We start from the raw sequence: 13,354 nt of genomic DNA on the forward strand, positions 1-13,354 counted from the left end.
CGTGAAATGGCTGCGAGTGCTGCGATTGAAATTTTTATGTAAAGTTTTTGGAAATTGAAACATTGTCATGACTGACAGCTGGAACTTTCTGCGCATTATTTTCTATCAATACCTGATGTCCTTTTTCAGCAAGTGGTGATAGACCTCCTTTTATTCTGAGTTATTGCTTTGCCAGACGAATCCTTCGCTTCCCATTCCTGCCTGTGTCCCTCCTTTCCTATTATTCTATAGGATTCTTTTCTCTTTCAGGTGTTGTAACTTGTTCAACTTTGTTAGATTGTGTTCTTGATGTTTAATATTTCGAAAGACATTCTGGTTTGTTATCCAACTTCTTGTGTCTTTTTAGGGTCAGAGTTCTTTTGCCTTTTTAGGTTTTAAATCAGGTTGTTTTTATTCATTCTCTGGAACTTGTCGGTCATCTGTTTTTTTTTTTTTCTTTCATATTTGTATTTTGCTGGTTTAAAATACACTTGCTTAAAGGTTGTGACTTTTATGTACCTACTTCGGAATCTCTGAGTATCCACACGCTTCCTTGATCTGTTTGTGTTATATCCATGTACTGTTATTTGCATCCTAGGGCTTTATAAAAGAACAACAATACAAACACGAATGCTTAAACAAGAACATCAAAAACATTTAAGCTCTTTAGGCTTTTTCAATTGTGAAATTACCAGTGTTTCGTCCCAGTGTAGCAGTGGGATCATTAGTTGGATTGCTACACCTTTCCAAGACGCTGGTAGCTAGTGCGCCGTTGAGACAACACTGCAAGCCTCATATGTAGGACAATGTAGTGACAGTGCATTAGGGGAAGCATGTGCCTCCACTTTTATAAATGCCTGCCTTTGGCCTTTATATCAAAAAAAAGGTTTCTAGAAGGAAACCATAATTTAATTTCATTATGAAATAGTTTTGATTGGCTATAAGAATATTACCTTATACAGTGAAACATCAAAAGGAACTTTATGTGGAAGGTCATGCTTGCGATTGGTATACCAAATGAGATACTATCACCTGTGTATACTATGATGGTACTTTTTACAGAGTAAATGTTAATGAAAGCATCACAGAGAATTTTTCAATTTCAATTTTTATTTTTGTCCATAGAACTTTACACTTCTCAGACATCATCATGCAATACTATATATAGTCAAAACTGGTTAAGACGTCCTTTTCTAGTGTGTTTTCCAGGTTATTACATCATTATTCCAAAGTCCCAGTCCATGTCCAATTATCTTTAGTATGTCCGTAATTCCCACCAGAAAAAAAATTAATTAGCGTTCCCGGCCATGCTGCATGCACGATGCGGCAGCAACAACTGACCTGGGTGAGGATTTGGCAGAGAGCTTAATTTCAAGGCCTTAGCACGTCAGCCTACAGCTGTAGGGAGCGTCAGTCTCAAACCAGTCTTCGATGTGGGCGTTTGTTTATTTGGATCACGCAACAGTAGCTCGTGTAACGTGTTGCTTAATTTAATGTTCGTAAGTGCATTGCGTAACAACATACGTAGATTAAGCCTACTGTACGTTAGTATACAACAGATATGTTGGCGCTTAATTTAATGTTCGTAAGTGAATTGTGCAACAACGTACATAAATTAGACTACTGTACTTATGCGTAGTGGTTTGCAGGACATTTAGTTATGGAAAAGAAGAAAGCTAGACATTTTGCAAAGGATGAAAAATTAGTTTATTGAGAAAGCGGATGCTGATTCACACATGAATCGTGTGCAAATCGCCCAGATGTTTGACATTACTACAATAACATTGAGCATAATTGTAAGCAACGTAGTTCCCTAAGAACGTCTTTCTTTGGTGTTTTGCTATGTTAGTGTTTTTAAAATATATTAGGTCTCCATTTTATTTTCATCATAATTATTTTTAAGTTCAAACCTAACCTTAAATTTAACAGCGTACTGGTTTTTAATTTTTTAGCACGTTCGCTCTTTATGAAATCTTTTTTGGTCCCCACAAAAACGTCCTAACCAGTTTTGACTGTATAGAACAAAACATATACAGTAGAACCCCCTTTTTAACAAATTTCATGAGTATTTGATATTTTTTTCCTTAAAAAGGGATTTCAAAGATAAAAGGTTATATATCACAAGAAATAATAATTCATTCATGTTTTTAACTAATGTAATGTCAAGAAATAATTAATGAACATGTTAAGTAATACCAAAAAGTCAAATTAGCACAAGAATAACAAAATATTTACAGAACAACAGGGTAACAAATTCCTTAGTGGACCACCTGCACAACCTGCAGCAAGGAAGAGAGAAATAGGTATTACTGACTTGCAATTTTAACTTGAAGGAGCAGAGGCCTAATATAATTTTAAAGAGATTTGTGAAAAATAAGCCATGAGAACCATGAGAATAAGCATATTAACCTTCACTTTCTGAAATAGTCTAGTGCAGTAGTTTGCTTCCTCTTGCCCAGATGTGTCATGGAAAGAAGTTTTCCACCAGTTTGGTTGAAACTGTTGATGAGGTCTTCATCAACGTAGAAGGAGAAGAAGGTGATGGTGATTATTGTTTTAAGAGGAAGTACAACTGGGCAACCATCCTCTGTATAACACTAATCGGAGAGAAAAAATGGAAGGGGTCCGACACTTCGAAAAATTAAGGTATCGGCCAAAGGAAGACAAGGGCCACGAAGGGAGTGAAAATGAAAGACTCCCTAGCCCTCGCAAACCTAATAGCGTCGGGGTCGGAAAAGAACAAGAGTTGACCAAGGGAGGTCTGATAGGATAGATGAACGTGAGGAGCCTGGCACAAGTAAGTGGAAGCAATGCCAGGACTCAGCTGAGAGCCCCGTGGTCGCCAACGCATGCTCCAAAGTTCAGAGCCCCTGGGCCCCTTTTAGTTGCCTCTTACGACAGGCAGGGGATACGGTGGGTGTTATTCTACCGCCCCCACCCAGAGGGGGAGAAGGAGAAGTATCGGTGGACAATATCCAGTCGCTCCACTGCTGCCTCAAAAGTAGGTTCTGCTGAATCCTCTTCTTCTTCTTCTTCTTCTGGAGTAGTTGTCATTTTGCACCATCACGAGGACTCCAACATCCATCTTGGTACTGAGATTACGATATCATCATCACAAGTATCAAATTCTTTGAATGTTTTGGCACTCGAGTCCTTTGATACAACCCCTCAATCTTCCCCAATGTCATCAGTAGCATCAACTTCATTGAAATCTTCTAAATGGCACCAAAACCTGCATGGCCAAAGCAGTTTTGAATAGTGTCTGTTGTGAATAATTTCCATGCTGATACAAACATATGCATGGCTTGGACTATATTCAATTTCTTTCGAGGAAAGAAATAGCTCTCTGAACCAGGGCCTTTCTGTACTTCACTTTAGGGTTGGGCACAATGTCCCTGTTTTGGCGCACTGTGCCAGTGCACAGTTATGTTCCGTTGTTCTGGAACATGGAGCATCAGTTGTTCCAAAATATTTTCAAGCGAGGCCGAGATAATGTCTCTCTATCCCGTCAGAAGCGCTACTATGCACTGCCCCTTTGCCCACTAAGTGACTGTCGATACCGGCAGTGTTCCACCATGTGCTGGAGTGTTCTGTCATAACCACTTTGTTCTGCGAGTTCCATTGCACCGGCAACTGGCCTTCGGTACATGCGGATAACTTAATGTGTTCTGTTTAGTAAGAGTGTTTTCATTGCAGTCTAGTAATATATACCATACAAAAGACAGTAAACTTTGAATAATGTCACACTGGAGTCCTGTTTACGACTTTTTTACTAGAATTAAACTGGACAGAGTGTATAACCGTTCAATGACATGTGGGTCCGTTGTAGAGCCATTGAAGGTTATGCTAAGGAAGAGATCAACGGAAATTACTCGGAAAAAATATGTCCAGCAGCTACAGGTCCAGTCATCATACGTCTAATTGTGTCTGATAGCCGGAATAACTTGCTTATTTAAATAAGAAATTGGATGGATACAAAATGAGGACTGAGATTCATAAGCTCAGAACCCCGTGGTCATCGGATGCTTACAGTCATGAAATGTCGTTTAATATATGTAAGTAAAGGCTAGTAAGTAAAGTTTACATTTTCGGCAGCAGGAAGAAGCAAGTCTACAATGTGACATTTAGGTCCAGCAATAACATGCGGCGGAGGCTATGATTTAACGTTATAAGTTCAATGATCAAGAAGGCGCTGAAGAGATAATCGATTGTATACACCATGAAGACAAATATATGGTGAAATATTCCTTTGTATAACTTTCTAATTAGAAGAGATGACGTTATCACAGACTTTATTCCTCAAATGTAAAAAACATATGGAAAAGAAATTATAAACAAACGAACTTAGCAGAAAACATGAAACGCAGACTAATATTATTAATGTAACAATTTTTAATGGACTTTTGTTTTTATAAACAATTGGATTGTAAAAAAAAAAACTACAAACTGAGATTGGAGGTCGACATAAGAGCTATTTAACACGCATTATAAAGAAGCTATTTAGAGTTGTAGAATTTAAAGAAAACACATTGAAAGACATATTAGGAAGATCTAATATTGTAAAAAATAACAAAACTTAATATTTGTTATTAAAACAAGGCAAGTGTTTTGGGCTAATAGTGAAATATCATTGTACTAATTCTGTCCATACAAGTTTCAGGTCTGTTTGTTCACAATGATGGAAGATTGTGGGCGTAACGAAGTGTCCTGACAGGCCCGGAATGATGCTAGAGTGAATGACAGGAGGAGACCAATGAAATGGAGAGATGAGAGCAGTGTTATGTGATCTTCAATGATAAGTACCCAAGATATCATCTTTCTTTATTCTATCTTGTAGCACGCACAGTAGTAGAGTAGATTTTATTTCATTTTATCATGAGGTGATATTAATTGAAATAGCTTGAGTGACCTAATGTGATCATCGCAAACACCCAGTGATATTCGTAATGGCAGCTCAGTTTAATGTGGAGATATTGAAGTCTTTTGTCCCGTGCAATGTTCAACTTGTGGAATACGCATTTTATTGTAAACTACCTGGGATTTTTCCATAATTATCATGAATATAAAGAGATGCTTTCTTCATAATTTTGAATCATACTAGAACTGCGTAGATATTTTTGTAAGGTGATATGCTTTTAATGTCTATTTTAAGAAGGTCTTATGTGATAATTTTTGTACACGCGTACGTTGTACAGTTGCAAGTGTTTCGTGAGATTACTGCCGCGATGATTGTGACATATTTTGTAATGATGATAATAGTTCTTCGGATAAGATGCTTGTGAATTTCTTGGGATAAATAATTGCGAGTAGGCATGGTGCGCTTGAAAGTATGGTGTATGACAAATGATAGGGTCGTCGATAAGTGTTTAGATGGTGAAATTAAGTTATTATAGTAAATGATTTGTTGAGAATAGGTATTACGAAAGTGTATTAAGTTATCTTCGAGATTTTCAATGAATCTAGGATTGAGGAATGGATTTAAGTGTTCATCATGCAAAGTTAAGAGAATCCAGAGATAGACACGCAGTAACGTTGTTATTAATGTTTTTCGTGTAACATTTCCGAAGGTCATAAGTGTGAGATAGATGTACGACCATAAAGATATTAATTTGTGGTGTGATGCGGTGCAGATATTGAATATTTTGAATGGATAATCACCGATAGGAGGTCTTCGACATTAAATAACACTGACATGGATGTATTAGAAAGCCGGCCCCGTGGAGTAGGGGTAGTGTGCCTGCCTCTCACCCGGAGGCCCCGGGTTCGATTCCCGGCCAGGTCAGGGATTTTTACCTGGACCTGAGGGCTGGTTGGAGGTCCACTCAGCCTACGTGATTAGAATTGAGGAGCTATCTGACGGTCTAGAAAGCTAAGAATAACGGCCTGCGGGCTGAGCAGCGGTCGCTTGGTAGGCCAAGGCCCTTCAAGGGCTGTAGTGCCATGGGGTTTGTTTGTTATGGATGTATTAGAACATCACATTCAAGCAAGTTGTTATCACCTGGCGTACAAGTTGTATTCATTTGAGTGGTTGCTTTGTAGCATGGGTCTTTGTAAATAGTAGATTTTCACGATTTTTCAGGAGGATAGTTCCAGCGAGACCAGATGCGTTAACTCATTTCTAGACCTTTTGTTTATAATGATGGTATTAGCTAGATATTGTGCATTCTTTCTTAGGTGATGCTCATGAGTTCCTGGGAGATGCTGTTTCTATTCGACTGAATTATTATGAAATCCAGTTATATAATGTCTTTAAATTATGTATGATCACTTATTTAAGGATGGCCACATTGATGATAGGTTATAATTGGGAAACTCAAGTTGATAAGTACTTAGGCAAGTTATGAGAAAAACAATAAGGATAGAATATCGAAAGATGAAATTTTGGATCAATGAACGATAACATAATTGAAATGTTTAAGATTTTTCATTTCATTTCTGTAATGTGAGGACAATTAATGATAATGGAATAATTTTATAAGCGACACTAAGCCTTCAGCATGTTCCATGTTTGATTTCATCATGATAGGATATTGAATTTAAAATTAATTTTTAATGATGTGATTAATTGTAATGGTATTAGCCAACAAAGAATTTGACCTCGTTTTATTTTCATTTTGTCCAATCATGTTGCGATGTAAATATTATTGTCATTTAATTCTAATTACCATGATTTTATTAAATTGGGAAGATCCTTCCAAGAAACTAACATTTTTGATATCTTTCTTTACTTAATTGAGAAATATTTTAGCCTTACATAGTTAATTGAATGATTCCCTGTTATGACAATAAGAGACTTGCGTTAAATAGAACCTAACTGATGCTCACCGAATGTCCACGCCATGAGTGGAGACTCATGTATCACAGTTGGTTTCCAGCCTTCCAGCCGAGGCATATTCACATCTACGAACCCTTAATATCCACGACCACGGACGGTTACAGTGAAATGCCATTAAAGTTCTTCTATTTAGTCTTCAAAGGGATCTTCAACCAGCACAATGACGAGACATTAGAAACTTAAACATATCACAATTTTTTATTTCGTGTACAGTGTTTAATTTTTATCTTTATGTTTTGCTTCTATGGGTTTTTTATTTATTTTCGTGTTCTGCTTGTATATTGTGTACGTAAACAGAGTACTGACAAATGTTTCTTCAACTGTGCGAGTATATTTTTAATTGGTGAAAATAACATTGTGACATTTGTAAACACATCTACTCCCAGTGTAATTGTGACGTGTATTTCAGAATGAATGAAAACATCCTTATCCTAAAAACATTTAGACAGGATTTTCCGGGTGCCTATTTCAGAGTTCTGACTGCTTTTTCACGTGCTGTGAAGTTTCTCCTGGCCCTAATTATACTCACAATATAGGCTGATACATTCAACCGGTGAAAATATATATTTTTTTTTGCTAGTTGCTTTACGTTGCACCGACACAGATAGGTCTCATGGTGACGATGGGACAGGAAAGGTCTAGGAGTTGGAAGGAAGTGGCCGTGGCCTTAATTAAGGTACAGCCCCAGCATTTGCCTGGTGTGAAAATGGGAAACCACGGGGTTCGAACCTACTATCTCCCGAATACTGGATACTGGCCGCACTTAAGTGTTTGCAGCTATCGAGCTCGGTGGTGAAAATATCCTTGGATTAGTTACTTTTAAACACCTGCACTGCCATTGTAACCCTGTTATGTGTATTTCGCATTGACCGAAAAAATCTTCACCTAAAAGGAGCCTTTAAAGGTTATTGTTGAGTGCGAATTTCAGTATTCTGACTATTCCTTCACAGCTTTACGCTGGCCGTACCTACACACAGCCCCTCCGGTTCGGCAGCACATTTCTGCGGACGTGGAGCATGACATCTTGCCTCACGAAGTTCTCCCTACTGCACACTTACAGTTCCATGTCCCGTGTGCCAGCACACTGTACCAAAACACTCCACCTCAAGCTCCTAATGTTCCGGAACAACTAAATGTTCCGGTCTGCCCAACCTTAGTTCGCTTTCACAAAATGAATAACGCCAAGGTCTAGGTGACAGATGTAGTTAGGAGGAAAGAAAACCACTTTGATATTCTGCAGGAAAGATGTATCTGAAGGATGAGCTGGACATCCATCACCAGCACTATCTTCCTTCCTGCTGATCCTATCTTAGCATCCAAGCTTTGTAAAAATTTCAGAAATATCTCCATTGTCATCCACGCATTTTTGTTAAAATCATATTTACACGGGAGTGTATGGGTGTTCTTGAAACATCTTGGATTCTTAAATTTTCCAATTATTACTGTGGGTAATTTTTTATTCCCGTCACTGTTAACATGTATACTAATTTATATACAAATAAAAAACAAACAAGAGGCAACATGTAAAAGCCTGGGATGTCACATTACTGATGACTGGGACCTTGCTTCTGATCTATTGTAGAATTGAGCAGGCCAGAACGTAGACCTGGAAATATTTTGACAAGCAGTGGCCTTTCAATTCCACTATGCCTGGACATGACTACCCCGGTGCTGATGATGATGATTGTTGTTTTAAGGGGCCTAACATCGAAGGTCATCAGCCCCTAATGGAACGAGATGGACAACATGATGTATGATAGTTAAAAATTTTAAAATGTATCCACTGACTACAGTTTAAAAAAAATGGTGATGAAGAAATATGAAGGTGAGATTAAAACAATCAGTGGATCTAATATGCAATGCCTTATTTTCTAATAAAATAAGAGAAAATACAGGAAACAAAGGAATAAGGCATTGCCTGGTAGTACAGATATATACACATAATTTACATCAGATGTTAAAATAACACATTAAAACATGCAACACAAACTAAAATGAAGTCAATGGGATAAAAGCGCAATTGAAACAAAAAACACTAGGACAAAGGATATCATCACACATGATAAAACAGACCACTATCCTTCATAAAGCAAATGACGAGGTCTGCTGACTGCTCGTCATCTCGCAAGATGAGGGAGATTGTACTCAAGAGGTTAAGACTACGGCGCAGATCGACCAGGTCCACACACTCTGTAATGATGTGTACCACGGTAAGATGATCGCCGCAAATATACACCGGAGGGGGTTCTCCTTTCAATAGATGGAATTGAGTCAGGATACTGTGGCCGATCCGAAGAAAACATAATACCACTGCTTCCCTCCGAGAGGCCTGAAGGGAAGTCCTCCATACCTTCGTAGTACCTTTAACCGCTCTCAGCTTATTTGGAAGAGATGTGGCCTGCCACTCCATCTCCCAATGGGACATAACAAGATGTCTCAGATGACAGCGAATATCACTTGCTGGAACCTTGAAAGGCAACCGGGGGGGGGGGGGGATAGTGTTACTGCCTCCTTGGCAGCCTTATCTGCTAACTCGTTTCCCCTCTACACCCATGTGGCTTGGGAGTCACATAAAAGTGATTCTGGTGCCGGCATCCAAACACCTGGCCAGCAGGTCCTGGACCCACTGCACCAGAGGGTGTCGAGGGAAACAAGTATCAATAGACTGTACTGAGTTCAAGGAGTCAGTACACACAAGAAAGTGTCGGCGTCCATCGGACAGTGCGTACCGCAGGACTTTACAGATCGCATAGAGCCCTGCTGTGTACACACTACAGGTTTCCAGGAGAGCAAAAAAGAAACCTATCATTGTCGACAACGAACGCACAGTCCACCTTCGTTTCTGTCCTTAAACAATCCGTGTAGACGACGACTGAACCTGGATAGCGGCCAACAACTGTCAGGAAGAACCTCCGATAAATCGAAGGGTCCACGTTTTCTTTCGGGCCAGTGTGCAGATCCAGGATTATTTCAGGTCGTCGTACTGCCCACGGAGGTACCCCTCTTGGTTGTCTGACAAGGCAAAGAACCGAAGGTACGTGAAACAATCTGTAACTGCTATTCCGGTGCTAACCAAATAAGCGGCTGTGAAGTTTGGGCCCTGTCCATCAGCCTGCATTCGGGAGATAGCGATTTCGAACCCCAATGCTGGGAGCCCTGAAGATGGTAGCACCCATAATCTGACAAGTTTTTCCGCAATAAGAATCTTGTTCCGCACAAGAACTATTAACACATTGAAGAATGAGCAGGTAATGTTAGATCTTACATTGTAGACTGAGCATTTTAGTGCGTTTTCCCATTTTTATAAAAAAATAACTGATAACCTTACTTACAGTCAGAAACCTATTTTGGATTCAACAACATTTGAGCTATGTATGCATACCTTATTTTTCAAAACTGGAGCAGAATCACTAACTTTTATAAGTAAATTAAGAACCTTTTTTTCTACTTTCAATTTTTTAAACTTTTCACAATGCATATTAAAAACATGAAAAGATACACATTCACATATACCACGATACATTTATGAAACACAACATATATACTAATCGTTGTGAAATGAAGAAATGTTCATTAATTGGGGAAATTGGCTCTAGTCGCCGGCCACGTGAACCGTGCGGCTATGAAGCTGCTTCGGTAGTACCAACTTAGTATCATAACAGAATTAGTTTCTGATGACGGCTGGTAGTTTTTAATGAACTACAAGCACTGCAGAATGAGGTCGAGCACTCTGCTAACGTTTGTAGTACGTTGAAGTGGATCACCGGGAGCTGGCGGTTTGCTTCTACAAATCTATTCGTCTGCGACTTCAAGTTATTTATGATCTTCATATATTATTTGATAGTGTTGTGACTTTGTGCCTGACAGAGTGTGGAAACTGACCCTTTTGACTGTTCTCCAATATTCATAAACATTGTGAGACTTCGCCTATCATTGCGTGTGCCATACTACCATTCTTAATATTACGTACTGTTTCATCTTATACCGATCCAGAGTTTAATTAATCTTTTTCTTTTTCTTTTTCATATACATTGTTTTACATGTTTTTACGGCTGACGATGACCTGGACTAGGGTCGAAACCGGTCCCATTTATTTTTACTATTAAATAAAAATGTAATCACTACATTTCTTTCCTATGTATTGAATAGGTTGAACCTCTTTCAATTATTTAATTTTTAACGTTGAAGTGGATATACAAGCACTAGAACTAGACACCGTAGAGCGTACATTGCTTTTCCTCCATGGAACATTACCATCAACGTACGGCGCACATCTTCAAAGTGTTAAATGTATTCAAATTTTGATAGACATCTAACTTCTTTGATACCATTTAAGAAAAATCTAGATAAACAAAGAACAGGGAATCCGTCACGTGGGCGACAGCCCTGAAAGCAGATCAGTACTGACTGAACAATAATGGCAAATGCAATGGGTCGGCACTGCAAACATTATCGCTCCAGAATATCAGGCTGCAGGGTGCGCTGTTATTACATAGGGCATTGCACTGAGGCTGCTTGATCCAAAGAATGAAGGTATGATGCATCACGTAGACAGGATTAAAACTACTTACCCTCTGAGCCTTGTTCCATTTGGCAGAATCTTCTCCACGCCTCCCAGCAGCAAACACAGAATTGCTTTTTTAATATACTCATGGCCGTGGATAGAAGGAGCCAGGGACTTCCCGAGCAGCTCAAAGATATCGCCAGTTGTTTTGTTCCGCACAAGTTTCTTGCATTTAGCAACATCCTCCCGCGTAATGTGGAGAGAACTCTCTTTACTCAGAGTGGAAATGTTGTTGGCAATCAAAATTGTTCTGGAATGGAGACAACAAAGATACAATTATGGTATATGCAAGGTCTAGTTATTTAAAGAGAGAGAATATTTGAATAGCAGAAATAAACATGGCTACTGGTAAGAGTCACTAGCGGCAGTGGACAGTCCGTCAAAATTAATTCCGTATAACACAAAATTTACATGTAATAAATTTCATTGTGCCTCCTTATTGACCATTTACAATACAATAAAATGGAAGTTTAGATGTCTACCTAGTCGATATAATGATTTTATATAAAATTTAAAATAGCAAAAACTTTACATAATTAGTACTGAGGACATGTTTCGGCCTATTTTGGTCATCTTCAGCAGGACAATAGGACAACATGTAAAATATATTAATGTTACGTACCGGTAGAGAATTTTACATTCTTATGTACACAGACAAGTCAATAAGTCTGCAGTAGGTTTCGGCATTATGAGATCAGTACAGCTTGCGTTGTTGCGAAGTGAAGATGGCCGCGCCACTCTCTGTTTGCACTATAATCCGTAATCCACCTTTTGCATTCTGATGCTAGTGGTTATTTACAGCAGTGTCCAATGGATTACATATAGCTAACACCACACATATAGATTTGATGACAAACTACAGGATCAACATTTACCAGTTCCTATTGAAATGATCAGCAGTATTAGAACTAACAGTTCTGTGTATATAAATTAATACTTAATACTTGAAATTATTCTCAATGATGAACATACTCAAGATGTTAGAACCTAGTTCATTTTCAAATTTATTCATATTCCATCCCAGTTTTTAATGTCACTTTGTATATATATTTGTTTTCATTTGTTTTTATGTGAATTGTGTGCATGTACATTTGTTTAGTTATTAGGTGTTTTACATCAAGGCTGAAGATGGCCAGCCCAGGCCGAAACTAGTCCCTAATTAATGTAATTTAGAATATTACATATTATAGTATTGAAAGGTGGACCATTACTACATTAATTTAATAATTATATTGTACTTGCAATTCAATACGGATCAGAACCATGAAGTTTATAACCTATGGTAAAATCTGTCACAAGGAATTGACATTGAATTTCTGACATTATAACCTGAAACGAAAATATAATCTAGATTCTTTGTAGAACATTCTGAATGATATGGACATGATATTAATTGCCATATTGGAAATGTTTCTTTCACATATGACTGATGATAATGATGATGCTTGTTGTTTAAAGGGGCCTAACATCGAAGGTCATCGGCCCCTTCACATATGACTAACGGCTACAACATGAGAGGCTAAATCGGAGATGGAGCTGACTTTCCGACGTAGACCGCCCAGCTGTTCCTGCTAACCCGGGTTTTGAGACTACAACCTGATGGTGACGTAACGGATGTTGGGGACTTTCTACGCAGCCCTAAGATGACAACATCGGAGCTTAACCCAGTCATCTAACATCAGCAGCCGCAAGCTAAGTTCCAAAGAATTATTTTATTATCTTGAGACTAATGTGTCGTATCATATTGCCCCAGGGACTTTTATTTGCATAGTGCGCAACACTGTGGAGGCGTTAAATTTGAAAGACTTTGTTTGTGAGGTGGCAAGCAAACGGCTTTGTGCTGGGCCGCGCCCTGGAAGAGCGGCCGGAAGCAGGTTTGAATCGGCCTGTGGTTTGAAAGTTTGAACGAGGCTGTGGGAGTGTCGCGGCGTCACCTAGCGTGCGGCGAGTTTGAAAAGAGCCAATCGCGAGCTGTG

The 13,354-nt window shown here is 38.8% G+C and overlaps 1 protein-coding gene across 1 annotated transcript in view; it reads right to left on the minus strand.

Moving 5' to 3' along the window:
- The window catches only part of Mcm3 (minichromosome maintenance 3), a 154,641-nt gene that overhangs the window by 65,868 nt on the left and 75,419 nt on the right, over positions 1–13,354 (minus strand). The window contains exon 7 of the mRNA XM_068225217.1: positions 11,386–11,628. Within this exon, the coding sequence (XP_068081318.1) occupies positions 11,386–11,628 (243 nt within the window). The remainder of the gene's footprint in view (positions 1–11,385; positions 11,629–13,354) is intronic.

This window comes from Anabrus simplex, chromosome 1 (assembly GCF_040414725.1).
Source record: "Anabrus simplex isolate iqAnaSimp1 chromosome 1, ASM4041472v1, whole genome shotgun sequence".
NCBI lineage: Eukaryota > Metazoa > Arthropoda > Insecta > Orthoptera > Tettigoniidae > Anabrus > Anabrus simplex.